Source organism: Oryzias melastigma, linkage group LG22, assembly GCF_002922805.2.
Source record: "Oryzias melastigma strain HK-1 linkage group LG22, ASM292280v2, whole genome shotgun sequence".
Classification (NCBI taxonomy): domain Eukaryota; kingdom Metazoa; phylum Chordata; class Actinopteri; order Beloniformes; family Adrianichthyidae; genus Oryzias; species Oryzias melastigma.
In genome coordinates, this window is record NC_050533.1 from 22,624,956 (window position 1) to 22,645,735 (window position 20,780).

At 41.4% G+C, this 20,780-nt stretch overlaps 2 protein-coding genes across 2 annotated transcripts in view; both read right to left on the reverse strand.

Moving 5' to 3' along the window:
* The window catches only part of slc39a8 (solute carrier family 39 member 8), a 16,360-nt gene extending 10,311 nt beyond the window's left edge, over positions 1–6,049 (reverse strand). The window contains exons 1-4 of the mRNA XM_024294486.2: positions 5,652–6,049; positions 5,333–5,495; positions 1,063–1,232; positions 875–997 (exon numbers count right to left, since the gene is read on the reverse strand). Coding sequence (XP_024150254.1) covers positions 875–997; positions 1,063–1,232; positions 5,333–5,495; positions 5,652–5,870 — 675 coding nt within the window. The 5' untranslated portion in view covers positions 5,871–6,049. The remainder of the gene's footprint in view (positions 1–874; positions 998–1,062; positions 1,233–5,332; positions 5,496–5,651) is intronic.
* Positions 6,050–6,996: 947 nt separating this feature from the next.
* On the reverse strand, positions 6,997–20,500 carry manba (mannosidase, beta A, lysosomal). Its single transcript, XM_024294602.2, has 17 exons — positions 20,240–20,500; positions 18,805–18,899; positions 18,631–18,736; positions 18,378–18,551; positions 17,101–17,224; positions 15,991–16,160; positions 15,805–15,915; positions 15,251–15,402; positions 15,035–15,152; positions 14,640–14,726; positions 13,312–13,479; positions 12,973–13,191; positions 11,211–11,375; positions 9,928–10,072; positions 9,712–9,854; positions 8,006–8,266; positions 6,997–7,882 (listed from the first exon to the last, which is right to left on the reverse strand). Exons 1-17 carry the CDS (start codon positions 20,417–20,419, stop codon positions 7,658–7,660), a joined length of 2,643 nt encoding a protein of 880 aa, XP_024150370.1. The 5' UTR covers positions 20,420–20,500; the 3' UTR covers positions 6,997–7,657.
* Between the last annotated feature and the right edge of the window lie 280 nt (positions 20,501–20,780).

The following is a 20,780-nucleotide window of genomic DNA, read 5'->3' on the forward strand; positions in this document are numbered from 1 at the left end:
CCCAAAGTGATGACATGATGTTCTGTTGGATAGGAAACAAAGATCAAGGAATCTTTCAGAAACCTCCTTCTGCGTTCCACTGTGTTGGACTTTGACTTTCGAGGATAACACTGACCCGCCCATCACCAGTCAAACCTGGGCTTTCAACCTCCAACTTATCAGCAACTTTGGAGAAAGCTTTACTTCCAGAGAGTCCGTGCCTGCATGGATGCTTCCTGGAGTTACCTGGAGAACTCACCTCAAGTTCTGAGCGCACCACAGAACTTGGTGGATATTAAAGTGTATCTTCAGAAATGGACCACAAATCTATCATCACAGTATTGATCAATACGAGACATTTCATATTGATCTTTAAGACATTTTCCCAGAATCAAGATAGTAGAGATATTCTTGTTGAGGACAGAAGAAAAGCCATTTATGAGGAAACTTCTCCTGATTTGTGTTTGTCCTTCATCCTTCCCTGAAGGGTTACAACCTCAGGCAGTTGTAGTAAAAAGTCTTTTGGAGTCGATGTGTTTTACTTTGGCAGCTGTAACGTTTGTGCTATCCTAGATATGTTGGTGTTGGGAGTAGGGTCATCTGGACCCCACAAAACGCGCTGAACTCTTTGGTTTTCAATGATTTTTGATTTTCACTGGTGTCTATGGCAGACATGAAATCCTGTCCACCTTCATCCATATTTGTCATGGGATGGATAACACGTCTATGTAAGGCTGGGATCAAGTGGACCCCACAAGATAGCACAAGGGTTAAAGGGCCTCTCGTCCAATCAGTGACAGACTGGCAAACTGTCCTAGGTGTATCCTGCCTTCACCCAAAAGTGGCTGGGATAGACCCCAAAAGAAGAACATGATGGTCAGGAAAATGGACTCACCTCGCCGTCCAAGCCCAGAGACATCTTCAGGATCTTCTCGACGAAAAAAAGGAGGTAGAATCCTCCAAAAATTGCCACGGCGTTCGCCACGTAGCTGTCAGCTTTAGGGTCAAAGCCCAGTGCCTGCAGATGGGAGGAGGATCAGGGGTTTCATTCTCCAGGTGTCCGACTGCCCTACAGAGACCCACCTCTGGAATGAGCTGCAGCACGGCGTTGGAGAAGAGCGTCCCGATGGCCAGCCCGATAAAGTAGCTCAGCACTTTGGGGAAGTAGGACTTCTTTGTGAAGGGGATCAGTAAGAGCCCCAGCAGGGACGCCAGGTTGATGACAGTGACGGCCAGGAAACCGTACCCCCACACTGCCAGGGCAGAAGGAACGACAAACAGGAGCAGGGGGGTCATCAAGCAGTCTTCCACCCTCCCGCTAATCAGAGAGAATACAGACAATCATCCGCCTCAGGACCAGTTCAAAGTATTGATTGTGTATGAGATTTGGACTCAGTGACTCCTCCCCTTGTTCCAAACAGGAAGTACCTGCTTGTTCCAAGAAGTCCAAGAAGCAAATTGCCGCCAGAATAAATCGGAAATTTTGTAACTTTAGTTGGTCGTGTAGGTGAACATTTCCTAAACTTTAGGAAACCCTTTCAAAAATGACATTTTTAAGCCTTTTCAGAACTATCAGCTTTTAAGCTTTTAAATGCACAAAAAACCTGTAACTCTTTAGCAGTTTAGTGTGAAAGATGAGCTTCAGATGAGACAGAGAACATTAATCGTTTTATTTCTTTTAAGTCAATTTTAACAAAAGTTTAAATTTGTGTAACTACACCCATTTACCTCCGAATAAAGCTGGAGAAATGAAACTTTTTCTCTGTGAATGAAAGTATCACAGAGAGAAAAACGGCAAACTCTTTTTTAAAAAAAACATTTCCAGTTTTTTAGATAGTTTTGTGGAAGTCAAAATGATTTATCCCGATCAAAGGTGTGGTGGATGTAAACATTTTTTAGAATCGGATGAAGTTATTTTGTTTTTTAGACAGTTCGATTCTAATCCAAGACATTTTGCACATTTAACCACAGATATTGACAGGTTTCATGTAGCCTGCTTTCAAGTGGTAGGGGTGTGGCCTTCCACTAAGATCACTCCTGATTGGTGAAACCGAGTTCCTCAGAAATGTTGACTCACATCGCCTATCGCAGCTTACTGACGATTTCTGGGGAAAAAAATGGTGGCTGAATTTACTAAATTACATTTTATCCGGAACGGAAGTAAACCATTTTCAGTAAGTGACATCACACTCTCTCAGTCCAATGCTCCAGGAATTCAGACATAGCCACAAACCGACTCACGCCTGACAGACAGCACTCTGGGCACGCTGCTCCACAGCTGCAGCTCAGTAAGGGAAAAAAGAAGACAGGCGGATGTTTGGAGGCCAGGGTGATCCATGAGATGAAGACATCAGCAGAATTTAGGAAAATGCCGGAAAGTGTAGGACCCAACAATGCAGGAGACGGGGCTTACAGCAGGAAACTGAAACTTCACTCAAACAGCAATAAAACTAAGAAAGAAAAAGAAGAAACAAAATTAAAATCAAAGTAGAATGATCTACTTCAGCGGAGACAGCTATGGTGAAACACTGACAAAGAAAGAAAAACCACGAAACCTGAAAACAGAACTGAGATCAAGGAAAAGAGAACAATTCTTATGAAGTTAGATTTGTGGCTAAAGCAAGTCCTTAAAAAGGATTCATACTTGTAGCAATAAATTTGTAATAGGTGTTTAAAGTCACTCTACTGTTTTCATGAATCAACAAACTGTGGATCTGACAAATTATTAAACCAGATAACACAACAGGAAAAAAAGAAAAAATCTCTCAACGAAAATATGAGTAACGTGTAAAATAAGATATTTGACTGACCTATTAAATTTAAATATCTTGAAGGTGGTAGCAAATAATCATAGATAAGGTAGAAAACAAAATAAAAAACAGGTCTACATCATTTTTAGAAGAATCGGAAAAAGTAATTTTTTGACTTTCTTGGCAACGAAGGTGTTTTGTTGACCACGCCACTGTTGCTAGCCTCCCAGGCTAACGCTGTTAAAAAACCTATTAACACAGCTAAAATCTAAATCAGGGTCAGGCAGGCAAAAGTCAGCAGCAAGCATGGGAGCGAGCATCAGAGAGAAACCAGAGTGCTCAGGGTCCAGGCAAGGGTCGGGGCAGGCGGCAAACAAGCAGAAGATCAGATCAGGATGAAACGCTCTGTATGCAGGCTGGCTGTCAGCCTCAGAATTTTTTAGCTTCAAGTTTTAGTGATTTCATCTATCAGCTTCAGTGTTATTAGCTTACAATTTCAGCATCTTCAGCAGCCAAATTCACCTTACAGCATTCACACTAGAGATAATGCTAGCGTGAATATATCTGGTTTTTAGTTAGTTTAAACCAATCGACTAATTGGAAAAAATAATTGGTGATTAGTCGACTGTTAAAATAATTGTTCTTGGCAGCACTAGTGAAGCGGGCTGCCTTCACGTTTCTGGGTGTCACCATCCAGAAGGATCTGACTTGGAGTGCTAACACCACCGCTCTGGTGAAGAAGGCCCAGCAGAGAATGTACTCTCTCAGACTTTAAAAAAAAAAAACAGCCTGGGGGAGGAACTGCCGGTGTCCTTCTAGCTGCTCCATTGAGAGCATTTTGACGTACTGTGTTTGTGCCTGGTTTTTCAGCTGCACAGCAGCAGACAGGAAAGCGCTCCAAAGGGTCATCTCCACAGCTCAGAAGATCATTGGTCGCCCTCTTTCTTCTCTGGAAGAACTACACAGTTCTCGGTGAAGCAGAAAACAGAAAACATTTCATGGGATTCATCTCACCCCCGTAATTCTGAGTCTACACTGCTGCCTTAGGGTAGAAGATGCAGAACAATTAAATCAAGGACAAATCCATTAAAAAACAGTTTATATCCCAGAGCCATTTAAATGCTTTTTAATGCATTTTTAAATGTTTTAACTTCTTTGTGTGATTGTATGGATTTGTGTATTTGAATGTATCCATTTGGTTTTGTATTTTATTTTAGTTTAGTTATTTTATTGATTTATACATGCACCAAAAGAGGACTGCACTCAATTTAGTAGCATAATGTACAATGACAATGAACTTATTCATTCACCGTGATGTAGCGAGATGACAGCGACTGGTCTATGTTGTCAGAGTCAACGTTTCTATGGCAACTACTGCCACCAATCATGAGTGAACCTGTTTTAAGTCCACACCCCTTCCACTGAAATCAGCTCGGAAGAATCTGTTAATCAAATGTTCAAGGTGGGGCCAACGGGCACCACATGCTTTTACTGAGACATCCGATTGGTCAGTTTGTAACTTGAATAACTTGCTATAAAGAAAAAAATTCTAAAAAAGAAGGATTATCAAGAACATGTTAAGGTATCAGAGCACAAAAACTATTTATTGATCTAACAAATAGAATGACTGAGTAATAGCTTTTTTTCCCTGTTTTGAAGTTTATGTTGTGTCTGAATGTCCAATATAGTGCGTTCGCCATTTTCTAGTGCTGTCCAAATCTACTAATTCCAAAATCAAGTGCACTCAAAATTTCCCAGAAGTCTTTGCGAAAAACTAGCGTGCATCGATGCTCACTAGCAAATGTAGACCACAATGCATTGCAGATGAATAATTTCGAACAAAAAAACGTGTTTAAATGTGTTTCTTTAATAAACCATCCACATTTTCACCATCAGAACACAGTGGAGGCATAAATAAACATCATGAAATGTTTGTATTTAATCGATTTTCATTTCGTGAAATTGATTACGTCATATCCAGTGTTTAAAAAAACGAAAAAAAAGTAGTGAGCATCGTGTCCAAATTAGCTTTAAAATCCAGGGGACTAGATAGTCCCGCACTATATTGTTTTTTAGTAGTTAGGAGGAATTCGGACACAACCAATGGGATTTGACTGCTTCTTGTTTGGAATGTGAGTGGGAGGGATCACTCATTCCAGGTCTCTTTTGCAGTCAATGCTAAGGACCCACACTGGAATAAGGTCATCCCACCCCCTAGGAAACACAGTCTGATTTCCCATGTGCCAAATTATAGCCTCGACTTACTGATGACGAAAACCAGATGAAAGAACAATGAAACAATGATTGACTCACAGATAAAGTGAAAGATCCTAGAAAATTGGATTATTTCACAGATTAGATTAAATGATTACTCATTAGTCCTCCCCCTAAAGGAAACTCCAGACTGGGCAAACAAAACTTGACCCACATCAGTCTGAACCCTCACCTGTTTTCAAACCTAATGTTATGAATCCTTTATTTATCCTCTATAAACTGAAGTGACATCTCTCAGCTCCCCACCTGAACAGGTGCAGGACCCCTGAGGGGGCGGGCCCACACAGTCCCGACAAACAAGCCGGAGCTGGGATGATGAAGCAACTCACCAGAGTAGTCCAGAGGCGGGAGGGGTGGGGGGGCGGTGTAGGGGCAGGAGGGCAGCAGCACCTGGGTCAACACGGCGGGGCAGATCCGCCCCAGATGTTCCACAGTCAGCTCCGTGACATTGGTGAAGTTGAAGTGGGACAGGATCTGCTGTGCAGAGGGACACTGGGGGGGCAACATCCTTTTTAGAAATGTGGCTCTAAAGTTAGAGGAAATCTAGTGAATTCCTGACACTAAGACAAACTTTCTGACGTCCCAGAAACATTTTCTGATCTAAAGATGTTTTGGAAGCTGTGACCCCCCAGGAAGAACCGCACAAACCTCCTGGTCCTCCAGCGGGTTCTCCTCAGAGATCCCCTCGGATCTTCTGGCTGAAACCAGCAGCAGCAGATTCTCCAGGTTCTCCGTGCTGATGGAGTCATTTTGTCCGAAAAAGCGGAGAATGTTTTCCAGAAAGTCGGGTCCGTCCCGGACCCCCGCCCGCGCGCTCTGCGCCGCGAGGGCCAGCGCGCACGGGAGCAGCAGCTGCAGACGGAGCATGTTCCGAGGCTGAAGTCCGGCTTTGGTCTGAGCCCGAACCTGCGGTTCTGGGGGCGGGCTGGCTGCCTGGCAGGTGCACAATCCGGTTCCGTTAGGGTCCCACACTCTGGTTCCGGTGTGCAGCTAAAATCCAAGGTTCAAAGATCACATCAGTGACCCGCGCGCGCTCACGCACGCTGCTCACGTGCGATGGACTTAATCAAGTCTGTGTGTGCGCGTGTGTCCGTGAGTCGAGGCGCGCGCGTTTAAAGCGCGTTTTTGGAGAAATATGCAACAAATAATTAAACTATTTGTCTTTAACGTGAACCGGGATTTTGTCGACCTCTTGTGGCAGCTTTTAGAATTGCAGGTAAAACTTATTTAACCATGAAAATGTTTTAACATGTTCTAGTGGCATTTTCTGATGGTGGGGGACATATACAAAGAGTATTAAGATTAAAATCTATTTATGAGTATTTATTTATTCGTGTTGTCGTGAATTAGGAGCATTCTAAAAATGCTGTGTGAAAAAGATCCTATTTTTGACGTAGAAATGCTCCCTGCTCTTTTCACTCTGATGCATCCACTTGCACACAAATAGATCCAAGTACGTTTTTGTTTTCCTCACCTAAGCTGGAATCTGACTCCAAACTGTACGGCTGGATAGCTCCAATATTGCTCGCTGTCTTTGATGCACCACTAATGTTAGGTTGGGGATGTGAGGAGTTGTAAGCTGTAACGACTAAGGAGGAGGGAGTGTTAACAAAGGGATGATGGGAAATGAGCGCAAGGATGCTCTCTGGAAACTGTGATGTATCACTGATTCTGCACATATTCTTGATTTATGACTGATCTTTTATGACAAGAATCTACACAAAGTCTGGAATATATTTACATGATTACTAATCATCTGGGTACGCTCTGGATTTTTGGTGCTGGTTGATGGGGATTATTTTTTATTTTGGTTACGATGGTCTGAATATGCTTGGATTTTTGGTACTAATTAACGTGGATGATTTTTTTGGCTAAAAACAACATGATCATAATTAAGAAAAAAAAAGAAAAAACATTGGAAATGCTTTTATAATAGATCAAAAGATGATCCTTTAAAATCCTTTAAATTTGTAAAAAAAATAAACACAATATATCAAATGTATATATTAATTTTATTAGTAATAAATTTCACCATTTTAATAAAATGGAACATTTTTAAACTGAATAAAAATCAGTTGAATGGGATTTTTGTTTTACTAGTTTTCTCATCCTTTGACATGGATTTTGTGATAAAAATGTGGCCCTGATTTAACACTTTAGAAAAAATGATTGTTATCACATTATAATCATAAAAAGGTGACATGAAAATGATCATAATCACACATTCAAACATGCAGAACCAGCAGCATTAATCTTCAGATTTAGACTGGATAGCAGACTCAAAGTCTAAAACTCCAGAAAATCTCCAGGAAACTTTAATAATCATATCAAGTTTCTCTCTTCAAATGTTGATTAAAATGAACGTATCTTCTCACAGCTTTGTTTCGGATCTCCATTTTGAAACTAAAACATTTGTTTCAGCTTCATAGGTTTCGTTTTACCCGTCATACAGAATCAACCATCAAGATCAAACCTTCAGACTGAACTCATGAACAGAAGTGCGGACCGCAGAAGAACACACCTCCAACACATCTCACTTCCTCTGGAGGCTTTCAGGAGAACATTTCAGTCTCGGCTTTTCCTTTAAACGCTCCGAACTTCCACCAGGTTCGGGTCTTCCAGCCTGCAGCAACCCGCTCCCCCACGAGTGCTGGTCAGTAGACGTCCCTCAGAGTGGTGACAGTCAGCGATCGGGACAGCTCTGCGGCGCTGGTGGGGCGCCACGCCTCAAAGCCAACAGTCTTGTTCCTGGAAAGCATCAAGAAGCCGTTGGAGCTGAAGCGGCCCGGGATGTTTCCCGCGTCGAGCCACACAAAAGCTGCCACCGAGGAGGACTGGAGGGTCACGGAGAAGGCGGCACCATCCTGCTGCACCTTCACCTGTGGGTGAGGGGGGGCAGCATGTGATCAGGAGGAATCTGTGCCTCACAGTGAACATGGTCACATGACCTTCTGCAGGAATGATTCATTCTTTGCTGCTCAATGATCGTGTGAGACGTTTACTGTGATGTTGGCTCTCTGCAGCCCCTCAGCCTCCCTGGGGGAGGACAGGAAGTGGTAATTGTCTGAGCCCCGCCAGCTGCCGGCGCTGTCCTCCAGGTGAAAGGTGAGCAGGCAGGTGAGGCGGGTGCAGCGCCCACACCCTGCCAGCAGGGCGGCAACAGGCTGCTTGTAGAGCGCCACAGCGCTGCTTCCAGGAACCACCTGCAGGTCCGAAGTCCTGCTGCAGACCGGATCGAGATTAGCCCAGGAGTGCACGGTCACCTGACACAGAAAGCAGCGCACGTGAGCAAGAGCCGAGCCGCACTAGCCAAAACAAAAACCTGGAAAAGAAGGCTCAGAAACTTCAACGTGGCTCCAGTTAAAGGTGAACCCGTGTGTGCACGTGCAGCATGACTTCACACACACTGTGAAGGGGGCGGAGTCACCGCTCTGCTTCCCTCCAGTATAATCCCTCCTTATGGAGAGAATCCTTTGATTTAGATTCATTTAGTGGCTATGCTTTTATTTAACAAGAAAACTTTACATTTGTACCAAAATCAAGGTAAACATGTTCATTTTCAGCTGAATTTGATGGAGATAACTGATTAAACACATTTGAGAACATTAACAACAAAACCAGGAAGTAAAAAAAAAAAGTAAACAAAACTTTTTATGTTATAAATCCCCCACCATGTAAAATATTCTCCTTTTTGCTTTAATTTTAAGAACTTGCTCCGATTAACAGCTGAGCAAACAGCTGAGAGCTGTAGCCATCTTGTGTTAGGCATATTTTACTGTATATAGAGAACTGGACTGAGTGACCCCAAGCCCATCACGTTCCAGACAGGAAGTAACCGCTGGCTCCAATGAGCCAGAATCCCAAAGACTTTTATTGAGGATAAACAGTTATTACTCAATCATTAAAAAATCAGAATAACAATTTTTGCTCTGATAATTTTTTCTTAACATCTCCTATTTTTTTCATATTTTTACTTTATTGCAAATTATCAAAGCTATAAACTGACCAATGAGAAACCTCAATACAAGTATGTGGTCTAGAATCTAATGTTATAGCAGTCCCAGGGTCCCACTGAGCTAGCATACGCCGCAGCACAGGCTGCAGGTTTCTGGGTAGCGAAGCTAGCTATGCTAGCCCGCCGGGAGTTAGCTGCCCAGCAGACGGAGAGCTGACGCTGGTGCATGATTGCTAGAGCTCATTGGGCTTATGATGTTTTTCTTACTTTAATCAAAAAAGATCTTCCAGATTCATTTTTATTTTTCCTTCTCGCAATAATGTGGGACAGAAATTTTTCAAACTGGGCCACAGAGACATGGAAGTCCCTTTTAACCCTTTAACATCTGTGCATTGACTTAACATTGAAAATAGCCGTCCCTGATGCACGAATGGCGTTCGGTGTGAACAGTCAATGGAACCAAAGTCAGTGTGAGGAATGTTTGGTCCAATCATTCTAACGACAAAAAATCCATATTCTTAACTAAATCATGACATTTTCAGGCATAAATTCAGAATAAATTATTATTTTACTGTTTTAAATTATGATTTTTCTTAAATTGCTTGTAAAAACACGAGTCTCTCCGACTGAGTGTTTGAAAATCTCTTGCTTTAAATGTTTAAACATTAGAGTTGGGGAACTTAAAAGCAGACATTTACGACTTATGAGGACAGTTTCTGCAGATTCTATATGGAAGTGTTCAGAGAAACGTACCACCACTCTGAGCTTCAGATCCGCGCTCAGGTCCGAGACTACATAGATGACCAGGGCACCGTCGTCCTCCACAGAAACGGGGAGAAGGGGGGCGAAGAAGCTTCTGGCAAAGTAATGCAGCATCTTCCACTTCCCTCCGAACTCTGTTTACAGAGGAACAGGCAGAGTCAAGGTTCACACCGCTACGCCTGCAGCATCTCAGAGGCAGACACTCACCCAAAGACGACCAGGACGGCGCCGGCCAGATGTCGTTCAGCTGCCAGTAGAGGGCGCCCATGGTGTGACCCTTGCCCTCCACGATTTGGCTGCGGCTGCTGCGGTAAAACTCCGTCTGAGCCTTCACACATTGAGCCTGCATGACCTGGACATGAAGCAGCAGCTCAGGAGGTGAGGTCATCCCTCTGTTGAGGCCCTGAGTACTCCAGTATTTTGGTGAAACCAAAACCACAGCAGTACTGTACTTTTACCATCGTGCACATCTGACTTTCTGCTTAGTATGATGTTCTAATAATTTTCTTTTGTAAATTGTAAATGGCCACAAATATTTTGAGTCGAATCATTGTTAAAATGAATGAGCCAGTTATTAAAATATTTGTGCATTTTGTAGTACAAATTTGGCGTTGATGTAACCTTAGGATCCTCTCTGTCAGAAAAGTAAATTAGCACAAGAAAATTCAAGGTTTAAAAAATATATACATAACAGTATTTTCTAGATACTCCTCAAGTTTAACTCTTTAACTACCAGCTCAACCAAACAGTGGGGAACATTTAGAAAACATGTTTTTAAAAATATTGATTGTGTGTATTACTCCCCAAGGAAAATAAAATAAAAAGTAAGTCAAAAAATGTTTTTTTTCCAAAAATTGAAATAAAAAACAAGAATTCTGGTAAGTAACTGATGCGTACCAGATAATAACTAGTGTCCATCAATTAGTAACCAGAACTTTTTTTTGTTAATTTGATTTAAAAAAAAAAAAGAAAACTAAATGAGCATTAATCAAGAACATTTAGGAAGAAGATATTAGAGCAAGAATGGTTATTCTAAAGAACAGAATGACTGAGTTATAGCTGCTCATTTCTCAATAGAAGTCTTCTTGGAACCAGCAGCTACTTCCTGCTTGAAAAGCCAGTAGTGAGGGGTCACTCAGTCCAGTTCTCACATACAGTCAACTGTGAAGCTCATGAAAAACCACATACTCCATGAAAATGTCCTGTTGGTTTTGATGTTCAGTGGATTTTTTTATGGATCCATGCGTCAATGTTTCTTTATCATTTTAGTATCACAGTTCCTGCAGTTAACAGAGATTAAAGTCCATAAAAGAGTCTGGAATCAAAGTAGAGCAATTTGGACTTATTGATGCTTATTTAATTACCTATTCAAGTTCCCATAAAACATTTACTGATCCGTTCAAACTAATTCTAACATCCTTGGATTGCACCCGAACCCAGAAAGGATTTTAAGAATCTAAAATCTGAGCCTAAGGGGAGGGCTTGTTTACCTGAGTGATGTAGAGGGTATCGGTGAACCTCCTCAGAGGGTCAGTGGAGTTTGGGAGGTGAAAGTGCAGCGCCGCCTGCTGCAGCATCTGTTGGTTGCCGTTCTCATGGTGCTGACGATGCGACGAGAAGTTACTGCCAAAGGTCCAGTCCTCTTTGACAGAGACCTGCAGCAGGTGGTAAATACATTTGGTTTTATGGTGTCAAGATCAAACAGAAGAACTGACACTTTCTTTTTTCAAAGTTTTGTTTTTTTGTCTGTTGTTTGTTGGACTGTGGTGTTTATTTTGTTTTCATGTTTAAATTGACGCTCTGTGTTTTGTTTACTGATGCCATGTTTAGATCAAGGTACGTTCATTAAATTGTCATATTTTAACTGTCGACAGATTTGTTTGGCTGTTTTTGTTTTCTTCTCCTGTTCAAATTGCTGTGTACACTACATTTGTCTGTATTTTATTGTTTATTTTTTGTTTTCTTTGGATTTTGTGTCCTGTTTTGAATGGTTTCAGATGCGTTACAATTGTTTGTTCCAGTGACATCATCCAATTTCTGTTTTTTGTGTTGCCGTACTTGTATGATTGCTCTTAATTTATTGTCATGTTTGAATTTTTTCTCAAAATAAAATAGTCTTGTTTGTTATGTTGTCGTGTTTGCTTTGTTTTTGTGTTGTCATGTTCTTATAATGTTTGTTTGTTTTAATCATGTTTGGATTGTCATGTTTGTTTTAACCTTTTTTTGTTGTGTGGGGTTTATGGTTTTGTTTCTACGCTTTTGTCTCATTTGAATTATTCTTTTGCTGTTTTTGTTGTCTCGCTTCACTCCTTCAACTTTATCATTGTAAAACTAAGACTTTGTTCTTGTAAAATTTCAACTTTATTCTTTTGAATTTGCAACATAATTTTACCTCTATATTCTTGTGAAATAATTACTTTATTCTAGTAAAATTACGACTTTTTTTATTTTACAGTTTTAGTTTTGCATAATTTCTCATAATTCTACAAACTCATTCTTGTCAAATTATGACTATTTTTGTAAAAATAAACTTTTTTTCCAATAATTTTACAACTTTGTTCTTGTAAAACTAAGAGTTTGTTCTCGTAAAATAACAACTTTATTCTTGTAAAATTAAAACTTTTTCTGGTAAAATTACAACGTTTTCCCATAATATTATATTTATATTCTTGTAAAATTAAGACTTTATTCTGGTAAAACTACAGTGTTTTTCTCACATTTTTATTATTTTATTCTGGTAAAATTTTGTAATTTTGTAAAATTTTGCAAATTTGTAATTTTACAGATTATTATAAAATTTTGACTTTTTTGTTATAATTTAACAAGAATAAGTTTGTCAAATTATGACTAGATTCAGGTAAAACTTTTGTAGGAATACGATTTTTTAACTTTTTAAAACTACAACTTTTTTCATAATTTTATGACTATATTCACTTAAAATGATGGCTGTATTCCTACTAAAATGACAACTTTATTGTCTTTTTTTTTTTTTTTTTTAACGGTTGTCCCAATATTCCTCAATTTCTTTGTGTTGTTTTTGTTTTGTGTTAACATTTTCCGCCGTGATGTTTTAGATTGTAGTGTTCAGACGTAGATCATAAATCCCTGCTCTTGAGAGCAGGTTGGACGGCTGGATTTTGTCTGAGGACGGTGAATGACGGTGAATGACGGTGAATGACGGTGAATGACGGTGAATGACGGTGAATGACGGTGAATGACGGTGAATGACGGCGAGCAGCTTTGCCCACTCACAGGCTGCAGGGTGGAAAAGGAAGGCCAGGACTGGAAGCCGTATTCGGAGGCAAAGCGGGTCCGAGGGAACGTGGTCCAGTCCCAGCAGTCTGAGAGGTAGCTGTAGAAATGGACGTCTCCATAATGAGGGTCGTACGGGTCTGCAGCCACCCACCCCTCCCGCTCTGACTCCACCCCGTTGGTGGGGCTGGAGACGAGAAACGGACGGCTGGGGTCCTCCTGAGGGCGACACTCGTTATCAGCAACACTTTGATTTCCACCAGATTCAACATGAAAACCCCAATTCTTCAACAGAGTGACCACATCTGATCAGTCCTTGAGCCTGGGCCCTAAAGTCACCTTCAGTACGATCTTCTGGATGTTGTCCACGTAGAGCGTCACATAGTCTTTGACATACACTGGCCGCTGGGGGGTGGATATGTTGAACCAGTTTGTTGCCAGAGCAGCTTCGTTTTCATTGTTCCCGCTCCAAATTATGATGGACGGGTGAGACTTCAGACGGCCCACCTGACAGGAGGACGATCAAAATTAAAGAGAGATTCCTGTTAGCGTAAGAAAACATGTTTTTTTAATGTACTGAAAGTCTCACTGCAGATCATCTTTTGATCTATTTTTAAAGTCTCTTTTAATTGTAATTATGCTGTTATAAACCAAAAAAAAAAAAAAGTTTTTTCCAGGACATAGTTTCTGCAGAGCAGCAGGAATTGTGAGTGGTACTTCCTGTCACAAACTCTCTCTCACGCTAGCTTACAACTCCTCACACTCCCAACATAACATTACTGGAGCCAATGAGGTGTATCACTAGAGATGACATGCTAGCTTGTTGCGTACGCAAAGTTGTTCTCCATATTGGAATGGTATAGATGTCTGTTTACTACTGTGTTACAATTGTACAAACAGATCTGGAAAAACAAGAATGTGACTTTTCACAGCAGCCCGGCTGTCGACCGGGCTGCTGTGTTCTCAGACCGCGTCATGCTGCTCTGGCTCTGGACTGACCGATAATGACGGGCGCTAATGTCAGCTACCAACCGATTAGTTTACAAACACCAACCGAGGAGTCTAAGTTTGTGTAAATCTTCTTGTAGATTTGAATAAAATCACAACCATGATTATTATTATATTACGTTTTCTATACAATTTATTTTTAGAAAAGTTTGAAATGTCGTTCATTTGTAGAAAAATATTTTTAACATGACCTGGGAATTATTTTGCTGATGATCAGTTTTTTCCTTTTTAAAATCGGACCAAAATGAAGCATTTATGGTCATTTTACTGTGTCTGCTAAGCCATGTCGTCGCTCTTTACGCATCTTGGACAATAGTAAAAAACCTACGTCCATCTCTAGTGATGTATACGTCATTGACTGGAGCAACTAAAATGGAGAGCAATATTGGAGCTATCCAGTTGTACAGTTTAGATCCAGATTCCAGCTCAGACGAGGAAAACAAAGACGTTCATGGATCTGTTTGCTTGTGGCTCGCCAACTAAAATTGTTTTTTTTTGTCTGCTCCTGATTCACAATGATTTTAATAAAAAAAAACGCAGAAATTCAATTTTAAACCTATTTTTCTTTATTAATATGTCCTCCATCATCAGAAAAATGCTACAAAAACATCCAATTTTTACCACACACATCGACAGAAGGAAACTAAATATGGACTCACCTGCTGGACGACCTCCTCTCTGACCGTCTGGATGAAGTCAGCCTCAGTGGGGTACATGGCACAAGCAAACATGAAGTCCTGCCAGACCTGAGGAGCAAGAGGACATCATTCAGCAGCATGCTCACAGTTATGTGGCCTTCTGTCCAAATGGGACATCTGAGCCAACAAACACCAGATTTTGATTAAACACTTAGAAAATGTTCAGCATTTTAATCATTCAGATGATTGAGGCGTCGCCGGTGATGCTTAAACACAAAATCTTTAACATACTTTAACTTTTCAACCATTAACACGATCAGCGTCATTCCAGTAGATTCTGGAATCTACTGGAATGACGCTGATCATGTCAACAATTAAAAGATCTGGAGTTAAAAGGTTAAAGGGAACAAACTTACCATGATCCCCATTTCATCACACATATCATAGAACAGATCCTGTTCATACACTCCGCCCCCCCAGACCCGGAGAGCGTTCATGTTTGCATCCACAGCCGACTGGAGCAGGTTCTTCAGGCTGCAGCACAAACACACAAACAGAGACTGTCTGATCTAGCCGTTCAATGAATAGTTTCATAGAAATTTTAGGCTTCATTGTTTTTTCATTGCACTCACACAGCCGGGGTAACTTGGTCCTGGAAGGCGTGCGCTGGGATCCAGTTGGAGCCTTTCAGGAAAATTGGCTTTCCATTAATTTTAAAGTAAAAGCTTAAGCCAGGAGATCCAGGAATGGGATCCTGGATGAGCTCCACGGTGCGGAAAAAGACCTGCAGCAAAGACAGAGGTCAGACCTTCACTCTGACAGAGAGGCGGGATGAGATAGCATCCTATAACTGGAACTTTATAATCTGGAGTCACCACAACTTTAGAATCATTAAGTGTTTTTTATTTTACAAAAATGTTCCCAGTAGAGTTTTAATTATGAATATGACGTTCTCCAAAATCCCACAACCTAAATGTCTTAAAAAAAACATTTTCATGTTGATCTGAAGCCTCTGGTCCAAAATCTCCTCTGAGGGGGCGTGGCTCTAGGAGCTGAGCTGAAATACTCAGAAATGCAAAAAACAAAATGACTTCTTATTACATTTGTTCTCTTTCATAGGAAAAATGACACACAGACGTGTTAAAAACTAAAAAAAAAACAGGATTTTCATTGAAGGGAGACTGACCTTAACCTCTCTATTCAGCATCAAGAGTCCATCCCCAAATACTCGGACAGAGAGCTTATAGAAGGGCTGGTCTCCGTGTCCACTTGGCCACCAGAGCCTCACTTGGCTGTTCTGTTTAAAGGAAAACTGTTTGAACAAAAACTCTGCTGGAAACAAAAACCACCTCCGCATGTTTGACCTCAGCACCTTCTGGATGTGAAAAGTGAACGTCTTCTTTGTCCTTCCTGAAAGGAACTGAGTCTGGAAGACCTGCTCCAAATCCAACTCCGACATGGAGAAGGCAACCTGAACCCCCGTGGTCCGAACCGCATCAACGAGGAGCTCCACCTGCAGCTCCCACTGAGACCCGCTCCCATCTGCATGTTCAGAATAGAGGCAAAAAGTAAGATCAGGACCAACAACCCAGAAGAGTGTTTTGATTGTTTTAAACTAACTCACACAACAGAAACGCAAACCTTAAATTTAAATATAGTATACAAAATGAGATCACTGAAATCAAATCATATTGTGATGAACCATCTGCTTGGGAAAAAGTTTGCAGCATCACCTTTTTACCGATTTTTGAAACCAGGGTCGTTTTGACACCATGAACTAGAGAAACTGTTTCTTTACGGAGAAATATTCCATAATATTCCAAGTTTTTGAGGCACACTTAATAGGGTTGAATCAAAGTGTTGTTGCTCTCACGGAGCAAGGAACAGAGTGAGCAGGAGCAGAGTGAGGAGGCGGAGCCAATATGCTCGTCGCTGCGGCATTTGGATGCACTTGCCTCACTGATGCTGAAGTAGTTTCATTACTGCTTGTGCATCCTGGGCTCTCTTTTTTGGACAATTTCTAATGTCCATTCCTGGCTAATTTTGGCAACTTTGATCTTACAAAACAAAGTCTAAAACTGAAACAATACGGTGGGAATGTACGTGGTGCTTGTGGATGGCACCAGGTTGGAAGAAACCACTCAGAAAAACTGAGCTTTTTTAAGCTTGAGCGTTTTCAGTGATGCCGAAATTTCCACTGACTGTAACATTTTCTGGGTAATCATTGGAAGTGATCCAGGGTGTTTATTTTGATCCCGACATCCCTGAGTCTGTCCAGGAGAAGCTCCCAAATCAGAAGCAGCTGAAACTACAACTTTCCCAAACCATCAACAATCTCCCAAAAAAACTTTACCAGAACCAGTTTTTCAAGTTACAATAAAAAACACTATTAGATTAATGACAAAAATGTGAGGTTTTTTTTTCAAATAACCATCCTGTTTAGAAGTGTTTCCTGTGATGAAAAGGATCAGATCAAACCTACTGTACAGAGGAAGATAGGAGAGCTGTTGAAGCTGCAGGGTATCGAACGCCTCCAGCCGAACGCTTCTCCACAGCCCCACGGTGGGAAAGGAAGGGCCCCAGTCCCAACTGAACGAGCTCTGCTCCTGAAGAACAGATTGGGTTCATTCATTATAAAGTTATAACATTTATAAATGAAAGGATCATATTTTGGTTTATTGCTCCCCCCCTAGATCCAAAACTGCGGTTTTCCTGCTCCTGTTACCTGAAGAGGCGGAAGTATAAACAAACAGGATGGAATTGATGAAAAGAACCAATAAAACTTCCAATAATTTGACATAGTTTTTACTTTATGCTTATTTCTGTATTAAATGTTTTATAAGTAAAGTTTTGAAAATGAAACCAGGTTGTGTCTGAATTCCTTCACTACTTTTTGCACTATGTAGGGCGTTCACCAGAATTTCAGGGTCTCCAAATCTACAACTCCAAAATCCAGTGCCCTAGAAATTTCCCAGAAGTCTTTGCAAAGAAATAGTGTGTATTGATGTCAACAGTAGGATATATTTGAAAACCAGTGGTGTACTGTCAGAGCCTGCAAAGCCTTCAGTGAAGGTCTATAATTATCTTAAAAGAAGTATCTAAATCACAGACAAATGTTTTATATATATATATATATATATATATAGCGTCTCTCACAGCCTTACGGAATGGGCGCACTTCAGTGGATTTCTTTATTCACATGAAAGTCTCTAACCAATCAGATTTTAGACATCACTTGTCGTTAGGTTCATGAAAGTCTCTCTTACGCTCATTGCGGTTTGTTCCCGGCTGGAATTCTATGACATCAAGTCTTTCGTATATTAGAATAGAGCTATGAAAGAAAAAGTCTGGAGCAAGACTCAGCAGATTGACATTTCACATCAAGCCTCATCCGACTATAGGCGGCGGACAAGCGGTAGTAAACAGTAGAGAAGTAAAAGAGGAAGAAGCCCCACCCTGCTTGTCCAGTGTGAAGGCCGTGGGCCAAATGCATGTTTTTGAACGGGTAAAGTGCGTTCTCAAATGCCCGGTGTGTCTGTAACTTTAATCACGTCATTACTGATGTCTTCTGGCTCCAACATGGTGGTGTCCGTCTCATAAAAAAATGGCGACCGAATTGACTTCGTTCTGTTGTAGCTGGAACTTTTTTCAACTGGTGATGTCACACTCACTCCGTCCAGTTCTCGTATGCAGTCAATGGATATAACCACCCTGCAAACACACACTGATGCCACAGAAGAGGAGGCGAGGTCACCTCACCTTCCGGATGAAGTTGACGTGACATTCACCCTTCTGAACGTCTGGAGGACACTCCGGGGGGACTCTGTAGGATTGATGCGCTCTGCTGCGCTCAGAGGCGTACACAACCGGAGACAGGAACTGGACCTGCAGCAGATTGTCAGCCTCCTTCAGCAGCTCGCGAATGGAGAAATCCTGCTCCAGAAAAAGAAAAAAAAACTTACAGAGGACGAGCACAGGCATGTAAATGTGGAGACATCCTCAGTGGACGTACATATCTACGGAACATGTTATCCGTCTTCCCAACCAAGTTCCCATTCAGGGTTATGGATGCCACCGTGTCCACGCCGTCAAAGATAAGCTCCACTTCCTGTTTGGCTCTGAAAGTCAAAAGAATGTCAGATGCAGATCCTAAAAATACTGAGAAATGCAAAAGTCCTCATCTGACCTGAGCTGGGCAGAAGCTGCAAAAGTGGTCGAGTACGTCCAGTTTTCCAGAGCGATCCAGCGGTACGACACGTCGTTAAACCTAAAATATGGATCCTGAAAAGGGGGAGGAGCTTCTCAGTTTTTTTAAACATACTTTTAGTTCCACCGTAAGAAGAAGATCAAGAAGTTAGCCTCCTTGCAGCATAATCCTAGGCTATGTCCGAATTCCTTCAGTATTCACTATACAGAGCTTTTGCCGTTTTTAGAGCTGTCTGAATCTATAATTCCTAAATCGAGTGCCCTAGAAATTTCCCAGAAGTCTGAAAAAACCAGTGTGCATCCATGCTCACTACATTGGTAAACATGGACCACAATGCATTGCATTTGAACACTGTTTGTGAAATACATGGGTTTAAATGTATTTTTTAATAAACCATCAATGTTTTCCTCATCAGAACATAGTGGATTCACAAACAGACGTCGTAAAATTGGTCATGAGCCATTGTAAACCCGTGACAACAACCTGTGGCTACTTGACCTTCAAAACCTTGAGGGCCGCACAGGAAAATTGATGTATTAGTTTACAGACAAACTTTATCTTTATTCTGTTTCCGGTTTTTAGATCTTCTTCTGTTATATGTGAAGAAATATCAAATTGCAATTCATCCATCCATTTTCTTAACCCGCTGTATCCCTTCGGGGTAAATCCTGTCGGTGCCTAACCTAGTTACATTTGGGCAAAAGGGGGATTCATCCTGGATAAGATCTGTCGCGGCGCCACATAATCACTTTAAGTGCTACCTTTGGGCAATTTAGAATCACAATGAACCTATGAAGGATGTTTTTGGACTGTGGGAAGAAGATGGAGTGCCCGAAATGCACGACAGCATACAAGCTGCACAGAGGAAGAACCAAAGAGACAGGGCCTTCTCGCGTGAGCTGCTTAGTTCTGCGATCAAATCCACTCCAACGACTCTAGAAATGGAACCCTACACTCAGCATGAAGTCTCACTCCGATCATTGTAAAAATGTTTCCCGTGATTATGCTCTTTTTTTTATTCAGTACCAAAAGAGCAGTTCATTAGAAATTAACTACAGAGTTGTGAACATTATTGCTGGCTTGGAGCAACCCCGCCCCTCTTCCCCTTCTTGCTGCTGGAACTTGGAGCATATTTTCTGTGACAAATAAGCTTTTTAAAACTGATTTATTTTTGTCTTCTCTTAATTCACAATCAGAATTCATAAATACTATGAAATCCATTTGTGCCCTTTATCATTAAAAAAAACCCACAATAGCATGTTAAAAACACAATTTTCATCAGAGTGGGTCTTTAATAGCCACTTGTGGCCCCGCCCCCAATCACGAGTCCTTGATTTACTATTGATTGTTTTTTCAGACAAGTAAAATATTTCAAAACTTTTGGTCCAGAACCAAATCTCGTTTCGGGTCTCACCTGGATGAGCCCCTCCCGCAGCAGAGCGGAGTGCACGCAGCCCGGTACCTCCGCGGGCAGAACCAGGGCTCCATCGTGGCTGGACAGCGTCCACGTCCCGCTCAAAGAGAGCTGGTCCGGAACCGGGGGAGCCACCGACCAGACCCCAGAGAACAGCAGCGCGCACGCGCACCAATACATGCTCCGCGCTGCTGACGGACCCTCCGTCAAACCGGAACCGAGCGCGTGTAAACACGCTTCCTCACGTGACCCGTAGTCAGCTGACGACAACCCGGAAGTGAAGACACGGAAATATCGACAAATTCACCTCTGTGGTTAAAAGTGGGGACACAAAAATACTAACATAAACTAAATTATAAATACTTTAAGAATATTTTAATCATTTTTTCCATGAATGTTTATATTTGTATGTTCTAACACAAATGAATAAGACAAAATGTAACATAATAATCCCGGAAATCATATTGGATTTTTAAAAAAATATTTTATATGTATGATGGAGCAGAAAATAAGTATTTGGTCAATTACGAAAGTTCACATC

Excerpts from the sequence above, each read along its gene's own strand:
- manba (XM_024294602.2), bottom strand. The coding sequence starts at position 20,419 with ATGTATTGGTGCGCGTGCGCGCTGCTGTTCTCTGGGGTCTGGTCGGTG. Across the intron at positions 17,225-18,377 it reads ACGTCAACTTCATCCGGAAG|GAGCAGAGCTCGTTCAGTTG; the intron begins GTGAGGTGACCT and ends TCTGTTCTTCAG. Across the intron at positions 8,267-9,711 it reads ATCTGAAGCTCAGAGTGGTG|GTGACCGTGCACTCCTGGGC; the intron begins GTACGTTTCTCT and ends TTTCTGTGTCAG.